Source organism: Lissotriton helveticus, chromosome 8 (genome assembly GCF_964261635.1).
Source record: "Lissotriton helveticus chromosome 8, aLisHel1.1, whole genome shotgun sequence".
Taxonomy (NCBI): domain Eukaryota; kingdom Metazoa; phylum Chordata; class Amphibia; order Caudata; family Salamandridae; genus Lissotriton; species Lissotriton helveticus.
The window spans coordinates 1503241476-1503267940 of NC_136069.1; the positions used below are offsets into that span (position 1 = coordinate 1503241476).

Here is a 26465-nt window from a genome sequence, read left to right on the forward strand (position 1 = left end):
GGAGGGAGCCACAACTCATATCCAGAATGCCCTTCGAAAAGAAAAAATATTTACACGGCGACTAGGTCTTCTTAACATTTGGGCACCGACTGACAGAGGTGGAACAACAACTAACTACACTAGGCTATACCCTTGTTAAGCCGGAAATGACTAGAGGTTGGGGAACGAAAGACACACCTTCTCCTCGAGTGTGGATGAAAGAGTTCGACAGATGCATGATTGCGGAAACGGACGTTTTCAAGTCACGAGGGTGTCTGAAGAAATGGGATAGGAAATGGGCAAGTGGAATGTATATCAGGGTAATCTATGTAATTCTCCATCGGTGGAACTGGCAATGCAGCATGATGGAGAGCAAGATATTGGAATATTGTGACTGTAATTATTCTCTCCTTAGCCACTGTGATGACGTATTAAGCGATTATTCAGAATGCCAAATGGAAAATGTATGTGATTCTATTGTTGAAATTAATAAAAAGTTTTTTTTTAAAACATTGACATTGCACACCCATCTTCATCATTGTTGCTCGACAAAGACGGTGACAATCTTTTAGACTAATAGTTTGATGACAATTGACATCTTTCAGTTTCTACTTGCTTTAACTGGTGCTGCTTGGCCTTGTGGGCGTGCGTATAACACCGCGTCTGGAACTTACAGGCATTCATTTTGTTTTCTCAATGTGACGCTCTCCATCTTGCTTCCATTTTGTTTTCTCGATGTGACGCACTTGATCTTTTCCTCATTCTGCAGAGTGGTTCTTTTTCCCACAGCCTTTGCACACCTGTCCAATGATGGGACATTTACCCTATTGGAAACACAACTTCTTTTTCTAGGGTGTGGGAGACATTACTGTATGTCCTTCTGCCTTGACTTACTCTTCACTCTCAGCCCTGATTCATTTTCGGCCTTTTCAGACTCCATGTTAGCTGCCTGTTTGTCAGCTCTCTCCTCCGCTGTGGCAGCCATGTGTACTCGCTCCAAGCTGATTATCTCTTTCAGCATTCGTCATTTAAAGGAATCGGAGCGGCAACCATCTATTAGTCTGAGACACATGACTTCTTCATCGTAGAACTCATTGAATTTGCAATGCTTAATGAGCAAATCAAGTCTTTCTACAAACTCATCCACCGTTTCACCAGCTCTCTGCCTTTCCTGACTGAAGATGTACCTTTCATAGTCGACATTCTGCATTGGATTGAACTTTTTTTTCCCGAGTTTTATTTCTCATGAACTTTACCCGAAGGTATTGGGTATTAGAGTGCTTTACATAAGCATCAGTTGCGTTACACATGGACACATTCATTTTTTTAGGAACTGGGAGATAAAGTAATTTGCCCAGAATCACAAGATGTTGAGCGTCATTGCCGAAACTCGAACCGGGTTCCCCAGATTTGACATCGACCAGCCTAGCTGTTAGGCCACATCCTCTCCCCACTTGTTTGGCACCTCTTTGATCTGACAGTACATCACTGCACCAGCTTGTGGTATTTGCTGTATCATTTCATTTACTCCATCACCTGCCAATTACTTTAGATATTTAATGATCTTTTTGTCATTTGCCACTTAGAGTGCATCAATGAAATCATTATCAGTTTCCAATTGTTGCCTTTTGTCAGTGTCAAAGAGACGCAGTAGCTTTAGGAAGGTAGCAGCATCATAACTTGTGGAACTTTCTGCAACTAGAGCGGAGCTTGTTCTTGCAGCTTCTGCTGCCTGCTTCTAGCTACACCTTCTTCACGCACTAGCTGCCAGCTAACATTTGGGTCGTCGCACCCACTCTCCAGTTGTAAGGGGTAGTCTTCTTTTTTGACAGTGAGTTGCGTCTTTATTTCTTCTATGGGCTCTTCACCCTTCTCACTTCTTTGCATGGTATTGGGTTTTCTGCTGCCTTTAGCATTTCTTTACATTTGCCTGCTTCTGCTCCTAGGGTTCTCTTGCACCTGGCTGTCACCGCTCGTTGAACTTTCTGTACCTGATTGTCACCGCCTTTAGCTTTTCTTGATGTCAAAAATGTTTCTGCATTTAGCGATTACACCCTTTGGGACTTCTCTGCACCTGGTTATCACTGACTTTAGAGTTGTCGTCCTGAAAGAATGATGGCTCTGTGTCTTGTTGTGGCGCAGTATCTCTTGTCTCGATTTTGTCAAGCAAAATTCTAGCCACGCACAAGCAGTTTTGTGGGGTTGTATGACGTTACAACGCATGCTTTTACCTCGCATGCCGTTGCAACGCAATTGTTTACCCTGACTTGCTGTCGGGGTGCGCTGGAGAATCAAATAGTATAATTTTCTATTCCAACTCCAGTCTGTGCCACAGTAGGGAAGGTATTGGAGTTAAATCCAACACCTTATACCCCGTACAGCAAGCCATTTTTCTTGTAATGGCATGCAGGGTAAGAGCATGAGTTGTAATGCATACATTGTAACAGTTGTTTCCCATTTGCTGGACCACTGCACACTCTCTAGGAGAACACTCTTGGTTCTTCAGGTCACGGGGTTTATGTCACCCACTATCTCATTGCCATGTATAGCTTCCTGCCCCAGTCCGGGTACATGCAAATTATCACGCCACGCACAGAGCTTGGTATTACACGTCTTTATTGCTCAGCATGTAACCGTTAACTGAACATTGTACATCATCCATGCCATCACCCACGCACTTACGTCACTGTTCTACGGAATCCATTAGGAACCAAAGGTGTCCCTTCATCTCTAATTCACAAGACTCTACAACTGTTTTTCCACAGAGCACAATAAATCCTTGTACAGACAGCACTTGCGGTCAACTTTGCAAACTCTGGAACACTTTTATAAAGTTGTAAACTACTAACATGACCCTATTTGAGCAAACAACTCCGGCAGGGAGTGATTCACAGGGACCAAAGAGGCTTAGTTAAACAGTTACCTCACAATCAAAAAAGTCTCCAGTCTAGTATCGGGCTCTATTAGTGAACCACCATAGATTTCGATGGAGTGGTCCTGGTGCAAGGGATACAGGATGATGAACATGCTGTAGGACGGTGAAACAGTGACAGAGGTTTTCCTGGGGCTACTCCACCAGCACTTTGGGGTAACCTTGACCACATGGGCAATGTCCCTCAAAGTCTTGCAGAAGTCAAACCAAACACTAGGTGCAATTGGTCTACTGGTCTCTGTTTACAGTGAAAGCAGTGGATTTCTGTTAACTGGCAATAACTTCCTTGGTGGACAACCAAAATGCTCACCAACAGCTCTCCTGGGTCCAGCAGACTTGGGTGTAACTTTGAGGGTCGGGCTTGGTCTCCCAGGCTGCTCGTTGGTGGTCAATGGCGGTCAGACGTTCTTGGCTACCAACTCACCAAGGCAGGCTTGCTCAGCTTTTGTGGTCCATTAGCTGTACCAGGAAGTCAGCCAACTGACTCTTGGAATTACTTCTTCTGTCTGACACTCAGTGACTACTTCACCTCGAGCAAGTTACCACTGCACAGTCCTGCCTTTGCTAACCCAAGGAGCATCAGGCACTGTTCAGTCATGGTGCAGCCTCCCTTTGCTGAGTTCAGGGAACAGCAGGGCAGTCATTCTTTGGTCCACTCTTCATTACAAACATGATCTCAGGTCTAGGTGTCAATGGTGCCACTTTTATGCCTAGTTTGTGTCCTCAGGATGTGGCAACTACTAGCCAATTGGCTACCATTACCTCTCCCACCTACTGATGATTTCCTGTGAAGAGTGGCATCTAACTAGCCCAGAATGCACTATTCTGCTCACATGGTAGAACCCTTCTCTTGGTGTTTGGAGCTCCCTAGCCCACCCCAGAGGTATGGCTACCTCAGGGTAAAATGCCTACTGAAACCTGGATTAGGAGCAACTGCCCCCTCAGTCCCTGATGCCAACCTGTCTGCAAGAACAAACGAGCAGCCCCTTCTTGTGTGTCCACTATTTGTTCTTTAAAGGTTGCTTACCCTTTGAAGCTTGCTTAAAAAAATGTTGTAGCCCAGAATGTGTTGATGGAAGAGGTGTGGCGCCACGGCCAGGGCGACTGACTCCGGAATCTGGGGATCACGGTTCGATCCCCGGCTCCGGCGGCAGGTTAGCCCAGCACCATGTGACTCTGGGCAATAGCTTGCTTAATCTTCCCGAGGGCCCCCAGCGCCTAGAGACCCTTACGGGTGATTGTGCGCTTTACAAATGTGGATTATTATTATTATTATTATTATTGTTGGGTTCACATCCTGTTTGACCTCCCTGCCTGGGAGCCGTCACAGAGGAGGCCCTTTGTGTTCCTACCAGAGAGTCATTCACACCTACCACCAGGAGGACAGAAGGCTGTCTCATGGCCAGCAACCATAAATGGTCATGGGAAAACTTTGGGCAACAAAATGGCTGCTTACTAGAGTTGCAATTTGTGCAAATGTTACGTTAAAAACTTGAGCATCAAGTCGAGTTTAATGCAACGATTCTATTGATACCTTTCATACCTTGAAGTATCATATTTAGTAGTTCCATCCAGAAGTTAGCACTGCTGAATTGCCAGCGTGTAACTCTGTACTCGCCATTGAGACTACTAGCCTTTCTACAGTAAAAATGGCAATGCGGGGTTATTACTGCCAGGACATGTAAAGTTAATAAACACATGCCTACATTTTTAATATAATGCACCCTTCCTCAGTATGCCTTTCTTATGGGTGACTTATGAATATTAAAAAGGAACGTTTGGGCTTTACCAGTAGTTTAAATAAAAATTCAAAAACTGATCTGCCGGCCAGCAAGTGTGAGCTGGAATCATACTTTACTTTAGTACACTCATGGTGGCCCAATAAGCCCTGCAGTCCGTGAATGACATTTTAACTGACAGTCCTTGGATACACCTGGTACCATATACTAGGGATTATAAATCAATTACCTTATGCCAATTGTGGGTGAACAATCAGACAAGTACCTCTTAAGGGGAAAAGCAACAGCAATGAGGTCTGCTTAACAGGAATCAGTGCATCTTTAGAGAAAATAACCCAGCAATATCAGTCCAAAACCATAGGAGTGATCATGCAATAAGAAACATTTTCTTTACTATGCAGTGCAAGTTCCTGATGAAGACACCATCTCCATATAAAATAAATGAATGAAATGCCACCTCCATCATTCACTAATCGTATTTTGCACTATTGATCAGGCCTACAGCTAGATGTTCTGAGCACAAACTTCTCATGGTGGGGGATCCAGTTCAGAATTGCTCTAAATTAATAAAAAATATATTAATTAACAAATGATATCAATACGCAATCATCCATAATTAATATAACAATATTCAAATTAATCTATTTTTTGCTTCGTTTTAATGCTAATGAATTGGTCTTCTTTCATCGGGTACTAAGAAACTCCTCAGTCAGTGCCTTGATATGTAAAGGCATTCAGTAACTAACTCAAAAGGGAGGATATGAAATATGCCTTTAGAACTTTATTCCTATTCTTGAGTTGCATTGCAGATGCAATTTTTGCACAGTCTGCAAATTGACCCAAGAATACTTCGCAGAATCCCTGCTCTATTAATGTTAATCATTTAGGGATTCCTTTAATGAATCCCTCCAAATCCCTGCAAATGCAGGGATGAACCCTGCAAGGAACAGGAGACCTGCACCCCTGCATTTATATATGAAAAATGCTGCAGCACCTGTCTGGTGTAGGGACATAAGGTGCAACTTTAAAATAAAACAACGTGAAGTACGCGGACGTTATGGGGAGCATGGTTTGGTCCCTGGACCACTATCTGCTCCTCCAAAGCTTGCAGCCTACATTCACATAGTGGAAGCTGTTGATCATGGACAGTTTTCAACTTTGCAGTATAAACATTTGAGATTTTGGCATTCGATCAATGGTTTGTCATGGCATCATTCATTCCAATTCATTGTGATTCACAAGCGGGTATATCCCTTTAACACTCAATGTGTCTTGCAAATTCCAAGAAATCACAATCTGTAAATCAGTTTACAAATAGATTTGTTACCTGTAATTTATCTTAAGAACATTGTGACTCTGTATTTTTGAAGTCTCCATCACAAAGCCTTCAATTATATCAATCATAAGCTTTTTGACTGCAAAACCCTTTTGTACGTCTGGGTCTCAAATACCACTTGAGTGCAACTGAATTCAAAAATGCATTAACGTTTTGCCACATGAAAGTACAGTGCATTCATGTAGTTTGAGTTTAATGATTTCATGCAATCCAGTCGCATTATCACTACATGCATGTATTTGTGTGCCAAGGATAAACAAACACTGTGTTAAGTCTTTAAAGATAAAAATGTTTTTCTTTCAGAATGTGTACAACCACTCCTTTAGGGTGAATTTATTTAATGACATGTTAGTGGGGAGTGTGGGCTGTGGTGTGTAGCTTATCAAGGGTAAATATATTCTAATGGATACTTCTTCCCATAGTTTCCTCATCTTCAGAATATCTCCAATCAGCAGACTAGATCAAGAAAGACTTAATACTCTCAATTACAGAATAGTTAATTACAGAGATGATTCAATAGGAGGAATATATGGGCATCATCACTAGAATGTATGCAACATTTACATAATGGTGCCATACATGCCTACCACATTGGTTCCTTTTCTCTCCATATCAGACATACTTGGACCCATATCCACATATGTAGTTGTTCTGTGTTATTTCCTTATTTATATTATCCTTGATGGTAAGCAATCTGTAAAGCCCTATCACCAGTGCAAGTGTTAGATGTTGGTGATAGACAATATGATCACCCATATTGGTTTTTGTGGCATGACCACAACTGTGGGGCTGTACATGTTCTGTAGCTATACGTACGAAAACGGGATTTTTGACAAGGAAGTTAAAATATTTGAAGCTTTGCCCTAATCAGCTTCTGCTCCCAGAGGAAAAGCCAAATGAAACTGTTGTTCTTTGGCCTTTGTTCTCCACTGAGGAACAATATGAATAGGAGCTTAAAAGCAAACGACAAACACATCAATAATCAAGTTTGAAGTTTTTCATCTCCTCCTGACAAATGCCACATTCTGGGACTTACTGTCTTTGGTTCAAGAAGTGATGCTGCTAAGGCCAGTCTCCTCCTTGTCAAATGAATCACTTCCAATTTGAGAAGACATTCAGCCTCAGGTAACCTTTTCCCTCTCCATAACTACAGTTGGTTGGAAGTCTTCCAAAAGTCTGTGACAAAATCATTGAAGGACTGTGCAGTTGCGCTATATAAAACTTCTTAAAAACAACAAAAAAAAGATAATTTGGCCTCTGGGCACCCACATTTTTTCAATGCTCACCAAACCCATAGAAAACTTTGTGGAACAGGCATCTTTAGTGAAGGTGATACCTCTTACCTTTCTATTTATTCTGCCTGACAGAGAATTCAAGAGACTATGTGAACTGGGCATAAAAGTTGCTTCTTCAAGAAACTCAGCTTCAACAGTGCTCCACAGGAGTAAGAAACTAGATTGTTAACTGCTCCCACAAAGATAGGCTATCCCATGCTTATGGAGTAAAAGGAAGTTTCAATGTCATTCTTTCCCAAGGAAATTTTGTGATACATCAACTTTGAGGACCTCTTCAGCATGCTCTCATTCCTGCTGGGAGACCACTTCTTAAAAATCAATGCTGCTTATTTACCGTTCATCTTCTTGTACTATTAGATGACAATGCTTACTCATCTCCTACTCATACAGTGGCAGTTCTGACCCTATCACCAGCACCCGATAGCATATGACTCCTCACTCTCTAGACCTCTATTTCACCATTACCGCTTACAGTTCTACCAGGTTACCAACATACTCACTTTCACCTAATTCCCACAGTAAGTTTCAATTTAATTCATTCTCATGGAAATGTTATGGTCAGTCAGCTCCAAGGAGCTCTTCATCTTGCCTTTTTACTGCTGGGCGAAAATTTCCCAATAAAATCAGAAACCCAAAATTTGCCAACAAAGACTCAACATTCCTCTAGCTGAGGAATAGCGACCCAGAAACTGAAGTGAAGGTGGATGGAGACAGGGTTTGGCTGATAAATTCAATTTGAGCATTTTAGAATAAAGCTACTTATTAGTTGTTCCTATACATCACCATTTGGTAGATGGTAGTGGTGAAGGGTGGAAGTGCAATTTCCGTTATTCAAAGTGAGGATTTTTCTAAAAATGCCCTGCCATTTTGTCTATCTATGATTGCTGCTTCAGGAAAAAAAATAACAACCAGGTGTAGAGGTCTTACTCTTCATTGTGCCCAGCATTGGGATAGACAGCCCCATTGTGACATGCTGTGAGAGCCATCACTTTGCAAAAAGGCTGCATCTGTGTAACAGCCAGAAAATGACATATGAAAGAGAACCAACACAAACCAGTTCAGCAGCTTCAGACAGTGGATCCACATTCCCTGTTTGGAAAATGTATATAAAAGTGGGATAAAAACCACCACACTTTATTTCTGTTCTTCTTGAACAAGGAAAGGTATACTCCACAGAGTACTTAGAAGAGCTGCCGGTCGCCCAGAGGGTAGAAGACATTACTTGAAGTCTACATTTCCTGCTGGAGGAGCTGAGGGGGTGCCTAAAGTGCCTAGAGGCCTCCTAGCCTACTGAGAGATAGAAGATGAGGAAAAGAGTGTGCCTGGAACTGTAGGATGAGAGACTCCCTGGTGAAGCCCAGCATGTTCCTGGTATAAGGAGCACCCACAGAAAGCTTATTACTAAAGTTCACGCATGTGATTCACACACACAAAAAAAAAAAAAAAGATCAGGTACCACTGTATTACCCTTCTGCCATGAGCCCCAAAGACTAGTGCTGCCGTGGCCCACTGCCAAAGTAAAATACCCTGATCATCCTAGAAGATGCAATTGCTGAAGACATTAATTCCAGCTAAGTGGTCCTGGAGTATGTAACAACTGAATCCGAGCACCTGCATAGTCCACAGTTGTGTGGCCATCACTGCTGAAGGTCTTTATCTTTTGCCATGGCCTGCATTTGAAATTCTATGCTTTTTCATTATAAGTCCTTAGTTGGCTATAATCATTTTCGCAAAGCTTTAAAAACATGGCTTTTTGCAATTTAACTTTGTTTCCTGCTTTTCATTAAAGGTGCTCTATTGTGTCGAACTTCTGGTGTATCAGCACCAAGGCGCCTTTAAGTATGAGTGCACTTTATACGTGTTTTCATTTATTTCATTTCATAGAGAGTTTAAATATTGTAGTGACGGAATGCTGTCTGTTACTTTGGCCATCAAAAGGTTTCCAGCACAAGGTTCTTTATTCCAGAAATGTGTTGTCACATGGTTATTGAAACATCTCCTAAACAAAATTCCCTCAAGGCCTGTTGTTTGTATCAGTGAATTAGAAACTTTGATATTGTTCTTTGTATGAACGTGTTGGCATTGAAGACATTGTTCTTAGTTTCTATTAAGTAAGCTTGGAGAGGGGGGAGTTGTAGTATCTTTGTGCCAATAACACAAGTACTTGTTTTCTAGGGGAGAGTGATGGCGTGACAATGTATTACAAGAAATAAAATCCCCTCTGGAGAATGTTAAAAAGATATTGGAAGTCATTTCGGAATTCCATGACCTTATAGGGTTACTTGTTCCTCTGTATGGTCACGGAACTGCTCAGTGACTTTCAGTATCCTTATATTGTATGGTAGAGACAATTTAGCCCATATATTTTAGTAATATGATTAATTTCTAAAGATAAAAACCTCTAAAAACATTGATCAGCTAATCATGTCACTGACTGTTTCAACAGGGCAAGCATTGTATACTTGACGTATCCGGAAATGCTATCAAGCGACTACAAGTAGCACAACTTCATCCCATTGCTATCTTTATTAAGCCTAAGTCTGTGGAATCATTGACGTGAGTATAGCCATGAATAGGTGCATTAATCATATTTATCTATGTTGGCTAACATTTTAACAGCTGTTTTTAAAAACCTTTATGAAAACGAACTCATTTAACAAAAAGCATTCATAGCAAACAGTAATACTAAGCTGTGTATTTTTGAGGGAATATATCAACTATGCAATAAAAATGTTCTACTGAAAGTTTCCAGAATGTTGTTCACAAATAAAATGGTATGTTTTATGACAGCATGGACTCCATATACCTCTGCATGAGGTTGCATAAATGCTCCACCTTGATGGACCATATTCACAAACTGCATTCTGTAGTTTGTTTAGTAGAACTACAATAATACTACTAAAGTACTTTAAATACTCTTCACAAGCCTACAAGTGTAACTCCCCCTCTCATATCTTTTCCACGGGGAGATGCTCACATGTAATTTTATTACTTAGTAGTAAATGTGGGAGGGCCTAGAGAAATGGGTTGGAAAATGGGGCTTGCTTACTAAATATAGGTGGGGTTTTAGGAGGGATTAAGGGAGAGAAAGTGTTTTATGGAGGGACATTTACCCACTGAAAAAAAGAGTAAGCCTGTTCTGATTCACAAACTGTATTTCTAAAATTACTGCAGCCACAAACACCCAAAACAGTAGTAAATATACTCCAACTCAGAGCTCGAGTATGTCCATTGCCACTCATGGCCATCTATCGATAATGTAACACCCTCCCATATAAAATAGTAGAGGTAGGGGTTTAAAATAAAACCCCATATGAAATAATGTTACATTGAGATAAATTATATTTAAAATATTCAAAAATAAAAATACTTTTAATGTTAAAAATGATCTAAAAACAAAACGTGAACTATTTTAAAATTTTGTAATATCCTTTTTTAATTTAAAAATGTATGTAAACTTACGTTTCCGAAATATAAAATTAAATTACTTTTACTTACATACTTCACTTTTCATAACTATTAATATAGAATTAAAATATATGATTATTTTACATAAGGCGGGGTTAAGAATTAAGTGTACTTTGGTCTACATTTAAAATAAATATATATTATTCATTACTTTAATATTTAACATCCAAATATTTTTACACATGTGTGGAGAACTCCCTATGGTAACTATAGGGAAAATTTCAAAAGATTATTGAACTTTAAAAACGTGTAAACATATTTTTAGGTTAAATATTAATGTAAATTAATGATATATATTTATTTTAAATGTAGATTATTATAGATAATGCTACAGCACTATGATCTTAATTCTGAATTAAATATTTAATTAATTGTAAATATATCCCACCTTAAATATAATGTTTTAATTTGCTTATCATATATTAAAAATGACAAAACGGTATGCATAGAATAATTGACATTAAGCTACATTTCTTTTTACATTAAAAACAGGTTATCAAAATATTTTATCATTGAATATTTATTTTTTTCTAAAATATATATTTAATATTCACTTCAATGTATATATATTTTTTAAAAGTTGTAATAATTTTTTGGGATTTAACATTATCTCCTATGGTTTTTATTGTAAGCCCTGCCTTCATCATTATCTATAGGATGGTGTTGCAATATGAGAAGTTAATCCTGTGTGGTGCCAAATTTACTACTAGTCCTTCTTGGCTGTAATAACTTACGCTTATAAATTTTACCCTCTCTCGAAGGGGGTGAAGACATGTAAATTTACAGTTTTAGTAACTTTACACTTGTAAATGCTTAACAGGCAAAAGTTGTATAGTAACTCAAAAGAGTACATTTCGGTTTGCAAAATAAGTTATTGGCAGCAAAAAACTCAAAAAGTGTTGCACAATTTGCCACAGCTTTTTGGGACAAAGTTTTTAGTACATCTGGCTCAATGTTCTAAGATCTTCCGATTTAGCTCCATTAATGTTTGCTCACCAAAGCTCACCAAAGTGGCTGTCTGCACAGAAAGTTGCACTGAGTGCTTTACCTTGCTCTTTGCTGTTGCCTCCTCTTGCAATGGTTTCTAGGGTTCCACAGTTGCAAGGAAGTCACTGTGATGGACCAGGTGGAAGAGAAATTAGGGAGGCAAACTTGAAAAGCATTTTAAAACTAGCTACTTACAGACAGAAGTGGCAAAGTGCTCTGCAAGAATATTCTTGGTCTCTTTTTGTAGTTTTGTCCAAAGAATTACAGATTAACCATACAAGTGATGCAGCATTGAGAGGAAGAGAATGAATACATGGGCTATGAGCAATGCAGTAAAGAGAGAACTTAAGATAAATTAAAAGATTATGAAATCTAAAAAATAGTAAAATTGTATTAACACAACTCCGCCAAAGGGTCAACAAAGTAACCACAAATTGGTAAAATATAAAAATTCAAAAATTCATACATGTGCTTAGCAAATTTCTCATTGTGTGACTTTACTGTAAAAGGTGAAAATATGTCAATACACAAAAATAGTCTTAAGGTGTGCGTGCCCTCCACTGTGGCAGAAATCAGTCCTCCTGTCCTCCTGTCTGTCTGGCAGTCCTCTGTTTGGCTGGCTTGCTGGGCTGTGCACATAGGAGTTACCTTGGGACCCTATCAAGGACTGTGGACTGAAAGACAACTTTAGAAGTTTTTCACTGCCAGGGCATGCATAATTTAAGATCCCACATCCTACTTTTTTTTAATACTATGCACCCTGTCCTATTAGCCTTTAGGGCCTACCTTAAGGGTGAATTATAAATATTAAAAAGGAAAGTTTAAGTCTTGCAAAAGGTTTCTTTTGGCAAGTCGAAACAGCAGTTTAAAACTGCAGACACATGCTGCAGTGGCAGGCCTGAGATGTTTTGCAGTGCTTCTTTAGAGGGTGGCACAATGAGTGCTGTAAGCCCACTATTAGCATTTAATTTACAACCCCTGGGTACAAATAGTACAATTTACTATGCACTTACAAGTATATTAAATGTGCCAATCAAGTGTAGGCTAATTGTACTATGTGTAAGGGCGAGAGCACCATAGCCCTAGTTATCAGGGTTCAGGTGCACAGGGCTCTAATGCCCTACACAAACGAATTCAGCAGAATTAGGGATTGAAGACAAATTTTTTTGGGGTATACCAAGCCAAGGATGTCAGGTGTAAAAGGAACCATCCCCGGATATGCCAACCTCCATTTATACAATTGTATGGGAATCATAACATTTTATATGAGGTTATGTGATGATATTCAAAAAAGTTCACATGAGATTATGTAATGACCTAGCAAGTCTCATGCCACTCATTTTATAAACCACTGCTGCCATTAGGAGAATGGACAGATGCTGTTTCTTGCTGTCCTAATTGTTTGTACTTCCCTAAAGAACCTGGTACCTGAGATACAGGGATTGGGCAGAGAAAGAGGCTGTTTTGTACCTGATTACTATCATGTCTTGAGCATGGAGCTCAATAAAGCATTACACAATCTGCTCTCAGCAGGAAGTATTTTTTCCAATGTGAGATTACAAAGTATGAATTCTGTAGAACCTACTGCATGGAGCATATCTGAATGTATAATCTGTTTTACAGATATTGGGCCAGATGTAGGACACCAAATACCGGTCGGTAACGGCCAATTTCGGCCGTTACCGACCGGTATTTGGTTTTTGAGATGTAGGGGACCCAAATTTTAACGATTCTGTAAATTTACTAATTCAGTAAATGTACAGATTCGGTAAAATACTGAATCGGTAAATTTCCCGAATCGGTAAATCTAGATGTAGGTGGCACTTAAAATAGTGCCACAGGCCCTTAAGAATTCGTTATTTACCATGAAATGCTATTTCATGGTAAATAACGAATTCCTGTGTACATGCACATCTGTGCATGTACACCTGTGCCATGTGGCACACAAGCCAGAATCAGGGGTGCAATAGGGTGTCAAAGTGACACCCTGTCCCCCTTGACAATTCGGTATTTTTACCGAATCGGTATTTTTACCGAATCGGTATTTACTGATTCGGTAATTGCCATTAATTCCTATGGGCCTCAAGGCCCATAGGAATCAATGGCAATTACCGAATCGGTAAATACCGATTCGGTAATTACCGAATCTTAAAGATTCGGTAATTTTTAAAGAATATTTACCTACATAGCATTTACCGATTTGTAAATACCGAATTGGTAACATTCGGTATTTACGAACCGGTAAATGCCATTTACCTACATCTAGCCCCGAGCCTGTACTAGTATAATCTTTCTTTTCCAAATACATACATCCTGGGGTTGGAAGCTGTAGAGTTCGATATTTTTCCCCAGTAAAAAGCAATCCTGGCAGTATGTGAGTGGGCTAGTGTGCATCTGTACCTCTCATATTTGTACTAAGTTTTGCGAATGTATTTATATTCCTTTTTTTTTAATACTTTTTCCCCTTATTGTCAACCCTTTTCCCCCTCTTCTCCTCTCTTTTTATTTCTTTTTATGCCTACTTCTCTGCCTAATAAAATCTTTTTGAACTTAAAAAAAATAATAATGTAGATCTTGTATAAGCGTTTATAACTTAGAAAATTGTAACATATTTAATTTATCTAAAAGTTTATTAGATGTGCAATATTTTATACTTTATTTGGTCATGTTAAATAATGTCAAAAGAAATTACTTGTCTGTGTGAGCAAAAGAAATTAATTTAGGCATATGAACATTCCAGGTCTGTGTTGCTCCTAAATCTCTAGGCATTCTAGATAAGAGAGACATGGGATGCCCTGAGCCTCACAGAGAATGGAAATGAGGTATTAATAGTACTGACTGTCAAGTCCTAGTCACCATGACTCCTCTGGGCCTATCTATGTCCAACGCCATTTGAGGTAGTTTGCCTGTTGTTCAGCAGAAGGATGAAGAATGTCTTTGTTGGACTGGGTTGGTTACCTACGGGAGAGTTCACTTTTTCTCACAGCACCTTTGCTCTAAGTAGGGCTTTATCATCTTGGATTTTCCAGGAAAGCATTTTCATCCCTACAAAGTGTGTTCACCGAGTTGTCAAATTGTGGGCATTCAGCCTTGAGCTGGTCTCCCCTGAAACAGACTCTTGGCTTGAGTTGCTTGGTCGAGTCCTGAGACTTACAAAGCAACATCTATCCGACCACATGCATTCATGGATCCTCCTAGTTTGGTTCTTAGCTCCTGGACTTCCTGGTGAGATGCTGTGCCATTTTCCCTAATCTTAACTGCTCCTACGCCTGTTTAGATATTTCTTTGGAAGTTTATATAAAAATCCCTTGCCTGATTTTCTACATCATTGTGGTATTTAACTGTATCTTCTCACTCAAAGCTGTTTTGTACCTTTAAATTCTCAATCTGTAGATGTGTGCATTGTGTTGCACACAAATATCTCACACAGCTTTCCAGGAACATTTGCTGAATGACTCAGACCAGCTACCAAATATGAGCCAAGGATACCCGTATGAAAAAATAGATTTACATTTGTTTGTACTTCTGTTTGGGCAAGTTTGGACTCAGTTATAGCTCTCATCAAGATAGGGACATCTCCCAGATCCATAGTCTGCATGTCAGATTCCCTCAATGCCTCAATTCAACCCATTTACTTATGGCTTATAAATTATGAGATTAGATAATCCATAACCGATGGAGCTACCTGGTTTAGCTATAGGGGAGATGGGCCGTGGATTCCCTCCTTGGTCGTCACCTACCCAGTCGGTCTTTAGACAGACTTCCTTTCGTCTCTCCTTGTTGTCTCTTCCCTTATCCTCCCTTTCCCCCTCCACTACTTTTCTCTCTCCTTTCTCTCCTCTCCTAATGTATTGCCTATTTTTTGATGTATTGTGAATCTGTTGATGTTTTTCGGTTACATTGTTGATTCTCATGTAAAGCGCTCTGATACCTTCGGGTCTAGCCAGCGCTTTATAAAACTCTTTAAATAAATAAAGAAATAAAGAAATAAACATTTGGAAATCGTTTTTGAAAAAAAATATTGCTGAGTGACAGTTGTTATCTTTGTCCCCAAAATTCATGAAAACCTCATGTAGGAATTAATACAAAATGTAAAGAGTCAATTTTTCCTTAGGTAGTATGTTCATGGTTGCCTAGACCTTTCGAACACACAGATCTCATTCTCATCCTCATTTATCCTTCCAAACTTTTTAGGGTCAATTATATGACTGATACCACTCTTATTGTGGTATAGCATCACTTTTCAACTTTAAGAATCATGTAATAAAATGTTCATACCTATCTTTATTTAGGAACTACAACACCTGATTAAGAGATATACCACACATGAGATAGTGGCACAAGGCTTCTGTACTGCCCCAAGGTTTTCCATTAACAAAGTGTAGACATTTTTCTGCAGCACACTGAAGTCTACACCATTCAACCAGATATCAGGGCCCATCATTATTAAGGTTTTGTGAGGTTGAGGTTGATAGCTTTTATTTCGATATGCAGATATATCTTAAAAAGCATTACATACATGTATAAAACTGCAGATCATCAATTTAAAAATGCATTCAAGGATTAAAACAAGTAAAAAAAGCCATTGATACATACAATAAGTTAATTAAAAATTAATTAAATTGAAATAGACAGTCTTTTAGAGCGAATCAACCATGCCCATTTAAAAAATTTAGAGACACCACAGACTATAGGTGGGGAAGTGTCAGTTAGTAAGATACGTAATGCCACCATATGCTGGCGTGTCCCTAATAGTCTGAATAGAGGTTTGAGCCAACACCTCCTTGGTCAGGAATAATCGGGGCACTCAAAAAGGATATGTGCCACCGTCTCGGACCTTGTGGAGCAAAGGGCACAAAATGGCGATAACTGGACAGGCATTTTCCATCTGGAAAGGAGAACCCCTATCGGACGAGTGCCACTCTGAACTTAAAGTAAAGAGCCCTATCAATTGGCATGGTAATCAAATCCAGATAGGGTTCGTAGGCCACCACGTCCTTAATTCTTAAAAAAGCTGCAGTGGAGTTGCAGTGACGGGGATTACCGATAAGTTGAGAGGAGACCCATTCCCAGTACAGTTTTTTCAGGATAGCCTTGGGTGGAGCAGATTTTGTAGCCCAAGAAGCCCCCAAGCCCAGTTCCCCCAAGAGATTTTTGATATCCCTTAACCACTTAATCTTGTGCCAGCCCCCCATTCCCATCACCTCAGACAGCCCATCGGCATATGATTTCAGTTCTGGGACCCTCCACAAGCGGGCCCATAGAAGCAGCGGCCGAAGGCGAGCCTGGTCCCTGATTGATTTACAGCCCACGTCCAAGAGCACCGGAACTGTGGGGGTGCTCAAGGGGAGAGCCAGTAGGTCTTTCAAAAATTTACTCTCCGACTTGGATAGAGCCTCCAAGTTGCAAAGGCCCCATAGCTCCGCCCCGTATAACGCTGCAGTGACTCCTCTTGCTTTGTAAATGTCAATTACAGGTGCCACGGACTGTTTAGATGAGGCGCGATACTCCCTTAACAGCGCACCCCCCACCCTTTTATGGCTAAGAACCATCTTGTTAATGTGAGGTGTCCAGCTCATAACATCGCTCATACGTATTCCCAAATAGTCAAACTCAGATACTTTCTCGAGAGGGACAGAGTTCAAGACTGGATCGCGTCCTAGTTTCCGTGGTGGGTGCATGATCAGGTATTTTGTCTTGTCCACATTGATCACCAAACCCCTTGCTGAACAAAATTCCTGGAAACGAAAGGTTTTGTGTTGTCCTTGTGTCATTCAACGTGATGCAAGAACAGTGCCAAGGCAAAAAGAACAATTCATGGACAGAATGCAGAACAATGTCATACATTCACCCTAGTACAGAGATCTGGGCCTAAATCCATCGTTTTTTTGTTCACCATGCCATTCCCATTTGGAATCAGCCATATGCAAATCAGTCTTGATCCTGCGCCCAATTGGAACAGTCCTGCCCGAACTGCCAGGACAGGTTCTCCCTGGACTGGAAACAAGCATCCTAGGACCGGTTTCAGCTTTCAGCCCTCATCAGCCATGCCTCTACAGAAAATGAATCCAAAGACATTCTGTGGTGAAAGATAGAGAGGAAAGGTTCAATGCTGTAGCTCCAGATATGAAACTGGAACGGACGATCTAGAAATCACAGATGTTATTATTGTGTTATTTACGCAAGTTACGCGTCAAGTTACGCGTAGCTACGTGAACAGTGTAGTGCAATAGGGAAAATGCTGTTTGCACTGATTGCACAGTGCCGGATGCTTGTCCGCACTGTGCAATCATTGCAAACCGCATCTTGCACAGTGTAAGCGATTATTTTCTGCTGCTCGAGTAGATTTGTACTCGAGCGGTAGCTTTCTCAACGTGGACTGGTAGTTTCTCATCGCGAGCGGTCGCGAGCATACTTGACCACTCGAAATGAGAAACCTGACCTCCCTGCATTGAGAATCTCACGGGGAGGTTTATTTTCCACGCTTGCGATCGGCAACTTGATGTTGCTGATCACGAATGAGGAAAAAGTCTCGCCGGGATGTTATTTTGCTCACTTGCGGTCGCCAACTTGACGTTGAGGACCACGGGCAAGGAAAAAATGCCCGCTACGTGTTTTTGCGCTGTGCTATGTGCAATTCGCGTAGCATGTAGTTGCACAAACTACACACGCTTAGCAAGCGTAGCGTACTCCTATGCCCAGGGTTAATCTACTGGAGGATTGTGCAGTACCAGTAGATGTCCACATGTGGAGCGGAACTCACTCCAGTTCTGAGCTGGAATGCATTTGATACTTTTTTGGTTCCTTTTTTTGTTGTAAATTTAGAAGTGCAGTTTGTGAATAGCAACGGGCTAACTCTTAGGTGGGTGAGTGCCTGTCTCCCCAAACCCTTCTTAGCCCTCCCTATACCCCTCCTTACTCCCCCCTAAATCCCTTCCAGTTAGTAGAAAGTATTTCCTATTCTCCAGCCACTCCCCTGACCCACCCACATTTACTATTAATTGGTAATCTTACATTAGTGAGGAACTCCTTATAGAAAAGTTAAGAGAAATGAAGGTGGAGATCTGTATCCTGTAGTAAGTAAATGGTATGACTGTGGGACTACTTTACGCACTAAAAAATTTAGATCAGGCTCTGTACTTAGCTACCAGACAGGAAAATAGCCCCCTTTAAAATTATATGATTTGTTTTTCAAGCAAGACATGGTTCTGGTCCAGTCTCCTGCAGAATAAACCAAGCTAATACTAGTGCTGTCCCCGCTGAGATCTGAAAATGACATCATTTTAGTGATCCCTATAATCAAAGGACAGGGTAAAGGTGAAAGGTCTTTTTATTATCTTGCACACAAGCATTGGAGCAACCATCCTTTAGATGTTGCCCCAGACATGATATATGGACACTCAAATCTGAATTAAAAACATGGTTGCCTACCTAAGAGGTCTCAATCATGACCAGCAACACTTTGAGATGTTCTCTACCAGGCTAGCACTAGTAAGACCGTAGGGGCATTGGTGCACTTAACAAAAGAAATTCTATTCATTACTATTGCTAAATTGAATGTGGATCAAATCAGAGAACCGATGCTGTCACAGTTTCATCGTCCACTAGATAACACTGAATATATCTAAGACAATCTTCCATCATGGATCTTTATACAGGAGACATTAAGAGATGGACATTAGCACTCTTTTAACAAAACACCTTCAAGATAGATACCGTCATCATTATATTGCCAAGATCTGAGTTGTAACATTACTTCTTGGGTAGAGAACTGTTCAGAATATAGTCCACTAATTGTACCCATTTGAAAATGATTGCACAGTTTAATTCATAAGAAACATCTAATACCTCAAACACCCACATGCAATTTATAGTGAAGTCCTGAACTTTCAATAGTATCTGTTGAAAAACATTTCATATAACTTTAGACATATATTTTGATTGGAAGTTCAACATTTGCTTATCTGTTGAAAAACATAAATTTTTCAATATGAGAAGTGCCTCATGTCTGATGAACCCCATAATATTTACAATCAAAAGATGAGGTAATTTACCTCTCAGGTTCCTAGTCTGTAGGTCTGGCTTTATGGAGCAGCTCTTTGTTTGATCTATTGTTCATACGGTGACCGCGCTGGTCACCGAAATGGATAATCTACGGATGCGTGCCGACATGAGGGGTTCTTTCTGTTTTAGTGTTGCTAGATATGTCGGCCGCATTTGATACGGTGAGCCACACAGTACTGTTGGAAAGACTAACTCATCTGGGAATAAAAGGTCGGGTTCTGCAATGGGTACAATCCTATCTCTCAGGGAGGCAACTATGCCACCGTTTGAGGCCAGTCGGGCTCCTGTACTCCATGGAGTTCCACAAGGATCTGCAATTAGTCCCATCCTCTTCAATATTTACTTGCGCCCTCTACTCTTCTTAACCCCTTCGGCGCTGATGACGAGCTCAGCTCGTCATCAGTTGCGCCGCTCGCACGCTGATGACGAGCTGAGCTCGTCATCTAACGCGGCTTTTTGAAAAAAGCAGCGTAGCGCGAAAATCGCCGCAGCGTGCATGCGGTTAATTACGTCCTATGGAATCGACCTGATTAACTATGCGGATGACACCCAATTGGTGTTCTCCCTCGAAGGAAAACAGGCGGTGTCCATGGACAAAGTTCAAGAGTGTATGCTCCAGACAGTAGGCTGGCTTAGGCAAAACTCGCTGCAATTCAACAGCGGAAAAACAGAGGTTATGTTTTGCCCGCCTACCAGCCTGCAGCAGTACCCTAGGCTGGAGTTTAAGCTCATCCCAGAGGAATATCCTATAGCCCCTGCCAAAACGATGCGCAATTTGGAGGTATTAATGGATGGTGGTTCCAAATGGAGTCCCAAGCAAACAAAACTGCTAAGGTTTTCTTCTCTCTGTTACGGATGCTACGCCAGATTCTCCCCCTTCTGCCTATAGATACCCGCTCGCTTGTTGTAAGGAGCATAATCCTTAGTAGACTGGACTACTGCAATACCCTGTATTTGGGTGCACCACAGTACATTCTACAGAGATTGCAGAGAGTCGATGGCAGCAAAGCTGGCACTGAACAGGCACCGCAGGGCCTCCACGACCGGTGCCCTGAGAGACTTACATTGGCTGCCTGTTAAAGAGAGAGTGTGTTTTAAATCTCTCTGTATTGTGTATAGAGCAGAGCATGGTTTGGGTCCCATCCCACTACAGGAAAGATTTACCTGGTATAACCCGAAAAGACACCTCCGCTCCTCCAATGCGAGCCTAATAAGAACGACAAGATTCAAGAATACCAGGATGGGGGGCAGAGCCTTCGGTGTGGCAGCCACACGTCTTTGGAACAACCTGCCCCAGACCATCAGACAGGCCGACTCATTGTTATGTTTCAGAAAGAGTCTGAAAATCTGGTTATTACCAAGGGCGGAATAGTAAAACTTCCCTACCAGTTCAGGTTGATCTTCAAGCTGACTAGTCTGTAGTCTAAGCGGCAGGATACCCCTAAGGTGGCAGTTTCACGCTATATAAATGTTATATACAATACAATATCATGCATAAAGTAAGTCATTTTAGAGTCAGCCCCTTCAACCATTGGCTTGACCGAAGTCAATCATAGCCTTGATCAGCAAGAGGAGTGTACCTCTTTCACCTTATGCTGTAGGCTTCTTTGCAATGCATGAGGGACTATTTTATATCTAAAAAATATACTGCGTTTTCATACTTTGTGCCGCATTCAGTTCCTTATCCCTTGTATGCATAATATACATAAAGCTGTCCTTTTTTATTATTTCATTGTAGGATACAATAGATCACTGTTTGGCAACACAAACAAATTGCTAGAATTGCCAAAGGGTAATTCTTCTAATGATTTCCATTTGAGGGAAGCCACTATGGTGTCCCTGGCAACCAGATTCAGCTGTTGGCTGCTGATAAGATTGAAAGTGCCCTGAATAAGGCTGACCAATTGGCTTTGCTCATGTTAGGAATGACCTTTCAAATACTCTTTCCATGAACTCGCTGATTGGCCCCTTCACACATTTTTTTTTTTCCAAATTTTTTATTTACAAAAAAAAAGAATTTGTTCGGTAACAACAATAAACAAGCATTAAACATTACATAGATCATAACCAATAAAGAGGTCATACAAGCAATTAGAATAGAAAAGAAAAAGAAAAGGAGAAAAAGATTCAGAAAAAATGACTCATACAGTTATTGAGACATAAATAAACCCCAGATTCTAGCAATTTTACGTTTAGCCTGTAGACCCCTTAAGGCAGCAAGAGTAGTCTCCATATTATATGTTTCCTTAACTAGGCTCCACCATTCAATAACCACTGGTGGTTTTTTTTTAATCCAAGCTCTAGCAATAGTAAGTCTTGCACATGTAATTAAAATATTCAGCAGATCTCTGAGTGCGCTATTACCCCCACATATACCCACCAACACATTGATAGATGAGAATGCAATAGGTTGACCAAGTCTGTCAGCAACCACCTTAGTTATTCCCTCCCAATACTCATTAAGATGCGGGCAAGAAAAAAACATGTGGACAATATCAGCACCACTCAGATCCCATTTAGGGCATTTCGTGCGATCACCAAAGTTATTATTAGTTTTCCATTTAAGAATTCTCTCGGGAGTATGGTATAGTTGACAAACAGTTTTAAACATTTGCAGTTTTAGACTAGAAGATTGAACTGACAGGTTTAAGCTTTTAAGAGATGAAGTAATTAGATCGGATGGTACAGTCAAAGCCAATTTTCTATTCCATTTCTCAGTTAATTTTATGACATCGCTATTGTTGAAGCCAGAAAGAATCTTATATCCTAAGCTAATCATGGACTTGTCTGCTTCTCTATAAATACAGTCCCATACCTCAGAATCTCATACCATGGTAAGTTCCAATTTCTTCACTAAATAGTCTTTAATCTGATAACATTTAAACCTTGCCAATTCAGATAAATTATAGCAATGTTTCATTTTATCAAATGCCATAAATCCCTGATGATCATATAAATCTCCCAAGAATCTGATACCAGAATCTAAGAGTAATCGGCAAGTTGGATCATGAAAAATCAAAGGAAAGCCAGGATTACCCCATAACGGTGTTTTATAGTGTAGATGAGGAGCGTTACACTTAACCATAATAGATCGCCAAATATTAACAGTGTCACGTATCGTCTTGAATTTAACCCTTTTGAAGTAGTTAGGGTCGTTCAGCCTGTAAAGAAACATATTAGCGTCCGGTCCTAGTAAGAACCTATGAAAATACATACATTTATCAGTGACTGTTAGGCTACGCAGCCGAGTCAAAAAAGCCGACCAATAATAAAGCTTAAAGTCCGGGAGCGCCAATCCCTCTTGACTAAAAGGGAGTTTGAGTGATGAAACGGCGCGCCGGGCTTTTTTATATCCCCATATAAAACTACTAATGTTTCCCTCTAGTCTAAGAAAATAAAATAAGAATTATTAACCCGTAAGGGAATTGCTCGAAACAAATATAAGTACTTAGGCAAAATTTTCATTTTAATTAAGGTTATTCGGCCAATCATACTAAGTGGTAATTTATGCCATTTCTTAAATTGCATAGCGGTCTCTTTTAATAATGATTCATAATTTAATGCTATAATAGAATCAATATCCGAAGAAATTTTAACGCCTAGATAAGTTGCCGCACAGCAAATTCCAGGGATAGGGGCAGGTGGATGATAATTCATAACAATTTGAATTTTGGTGGTGTTAAGTCTATAGCCAGAAACTGATCCATATATACCTGCTTCTATTAAAATGCCTTTCATGGCTTGAGACACATCCGAAGAGAAAACTGCAACGTCATCCGCATAGACAGTTATATCAAGTTTATTTAATCCGTTAAAAAAAGGGCAAATTAAAGCCTGACGTTGAAGTGCAATTAAGAAAGGTTCCATACCTAGAGCAAAAAGGAGGGGTGATAAAGGGCACCCCTGCCTTGTCCCCCTTTTAATTTAAAACATAGTAGAGCATTTCCCCATATAAGATACCTTACCCATAGGATTATCATATAATGATTGAATCCATCTCAAAAGTTGACCGCTGATGCCAAATGCTTGTAAAGCCGCCCATAGAAAATCCCACCCCACTCGATCAAATGCTTTTTCTGCATCTAATAGTATCATACCGAGTGGGGCGGGTTGAATCCGTGCAGCATCAAAAGCAGATATGGCCATATTGATGTGTGCTGTGGTGTCTCGTTTTGGAATAAATCCATGTTGTTGGGGAGAGACCAGCTGGGACATAACTGGCGCAAGCCTAGTAGCCAATATTTTGGCAAAGATTTTGGCATCGCTGTTAATAAGCGAAATTGGCCTATATGATCCTCTCTCTTGGGGTGCTTTACCCTTTTTTAAAAAGAAAATAATTTGTGTTAAATTCCAAGATTTGGGTGCTTGTTGCCCATTACCTATAGCACGGATCACATCAGTAAATAATGGTATCAATTCCTCAGTGCAGTGTTTATAAAGTTCCAGAGGAATAAAATCCTCCCCTACAGCTTTACCCACTGCTAGAGATCTGATAGCATCCCTAATTTCGATTGCTGTAATGTCTGCCGCTAATTGAACAGATTGATTCGGCTCTAAATTTTTAACCTTGTTTAACTTTCTATAATTCTTAATGCTATCATCTGTGATTGCAGTTTCTGGTGTATATAAAGCTTGATAAAAAGAAGCAAATTGTTGTAATATTGATTTTGAGTCACAAAATAGTTGATTATTATCCCCTTTAATTTCTTTAACCGTATTCTGGGATCGATCTTCAGCAACTTTGTAGGCCAGAAGTTTACCAATTTTATCACCATTTTCATATTGATCTAATTGATATTTCTTTAATTTGCTAATACTCTTAACCCTAAGAAGATCTTTTAATGCAGCTTTAAGTTCAATTAGTTTAAAGTTTAGTGCATCTAAGTTCGAAACCCCATTAGAGATAGCATCTGAAATTTGGAGTTCAATATCACGAATTTCACCAAGCCTTTCCTCATTTAAATTTCGATGTTCTTTATTTTGTCGCCAGATGTATTGTTGAGTGAATCCACGTATACTAGCTTTACAAGATTCCCAAACTATCAAGGGTAAGCTGGATTGTATATTTATGTCAATGAATTCTTTTATGTGCTCTTTGAGTTGAGTTACAAACACAGTGTCAGTGAACAGATATCTTGGAAATGAGAAAAGACGCGGAGAAAACTCTTCAGTTGCAAGCTCAAATGTTAAAGAGATCGGGTTATGGTCCGAAGTTACCCTTGGGTATATAGCCATCGAACAATTACCAAGAATAAAGTCTGAAACCCATATCATATCTATACGTGAGCATATCTTATGAGCAGCAGAATAATATGTATAGCCAGCTAATTCGGAATTTAAACATCTCCAAGCATCCTTTAGAAAATGAATAGCAGCTAAATCCAGAATTGCAGCTCTAGTTTTCCTCATTCTCTGAAAAGAATTTTTCCTGGTAGTGTCCAAATTATAATTCATAATACAATTGAAATCACCCAACACAATATATTCCCCATCCCATACAAGCAGTTCCATATTAATCTGATCAAAAATTATAGGCTCGTCTTGATTTGATGCATAGACCCCACATATTGTATATTTTCGGCTTTCCAGCTTTATCTGTGCTATGGCCCATCTGCAACTCCGGTCCAAGATGGCGGATTGACACCGCCAAAGCGGAGGAGCGCTGAACGGGTCCGGGCTTACGCTTCTGCCGTGTATGCTGTGTTTTGATCTCACCTTCTAAAAAGCGACTATTTTTGGATTCACGGCTTCTTCTTCACATCGATTTAACATAGCCGGTTATATCGCTGGGTTTTGACAGCGATTACACTTGTTCAAGGAACTAGAGCGGGGTTCCCCGGTGTCCTACAACACCTTATAACGGATTGGGCGTAAGTGCAAGGGCTGTTGCCGAGACTGCAGAACGCTGCTAATCAGAGCTTACCTGAACACTGAATGCTGAAATTACGGCTGATTGAGAGCCGAGTACGGAGCTTGTTGGGCTCCGCTCGATTACCGCGTCTGACCCCTGAGTCCACGAGGGGTTGGTCGGCGATTAGCTGGTTCAGTCTGCGGGTCTATCGGCGGCTCTCTTCTTCGTTGACGAGGACAGGTTATCCAGGGATGGCGCCGAAACTCCCAGCAAGGAATACTGGGACCACGGCAGGAACAGTGGCAACTGGGAAACAAGCGCCAGTGATGCTAACGACTACTAATCCCAACAATCCAGTTCTAATGGGGGACCCTGCTAATAATCTACCGACCTCGGCATCGGCACTGGACGCGAACAACAACTTTCCGGTAGGCAAGAGAAGCCGGGTGTAACTGTGGATGGCTCAAAAGCTGATACAATAATTTCAAATATGGGTGCTCATCCAATATTTCTCGAGTCTACGTGCAACAATGTTATTTTAAGGAACCAAGATACTGCTACAGCTTCAACGGTTGCAGTTAATACTGGCCTAACTACTGATTCTCCTGTCCTGACAGAGCAAGATGTAAGCTTAATAACTGATATCGGTATAATTTCCACACAGTCTGAAATTCTTTGTATGGGAAATGTAACAATTAATCAAGCGTTGCCTATTAACCTGCCTATTAATTCAAACGTTAATTCTGCTGAAATGGGAGTGCTAGGGGCTGAAGGAGGTGATATTGCTGATGGCATTGAGACAGATCAGGAATAT

General features: G+C 40.4%; 1 protein-coding gene across 2 annotated transcripts in view; it reads left to right on the forward strand.

Annotated features, from left to right (window-relative positions):
• The window catches only part of LOC144773449 (disks large homolog 2), a 583523-nt gene that overhangs the window by 511534 nt on the left and 45524 nt on the right, over window positions 1-26465 (forward strand). For both annotated transcript variants that reach the window (XM_078658480.1, XM_078658479.1), the window contains exon 8: window positions 9728-9837. In XM_078658480.1, the coding sequence (XP_078514606.1) occupies window positions 9728-9837 (110 nt within the window). The remainder of the gene's footprint in view (window positions 1-9727; window positions 9838-26465) is intronic.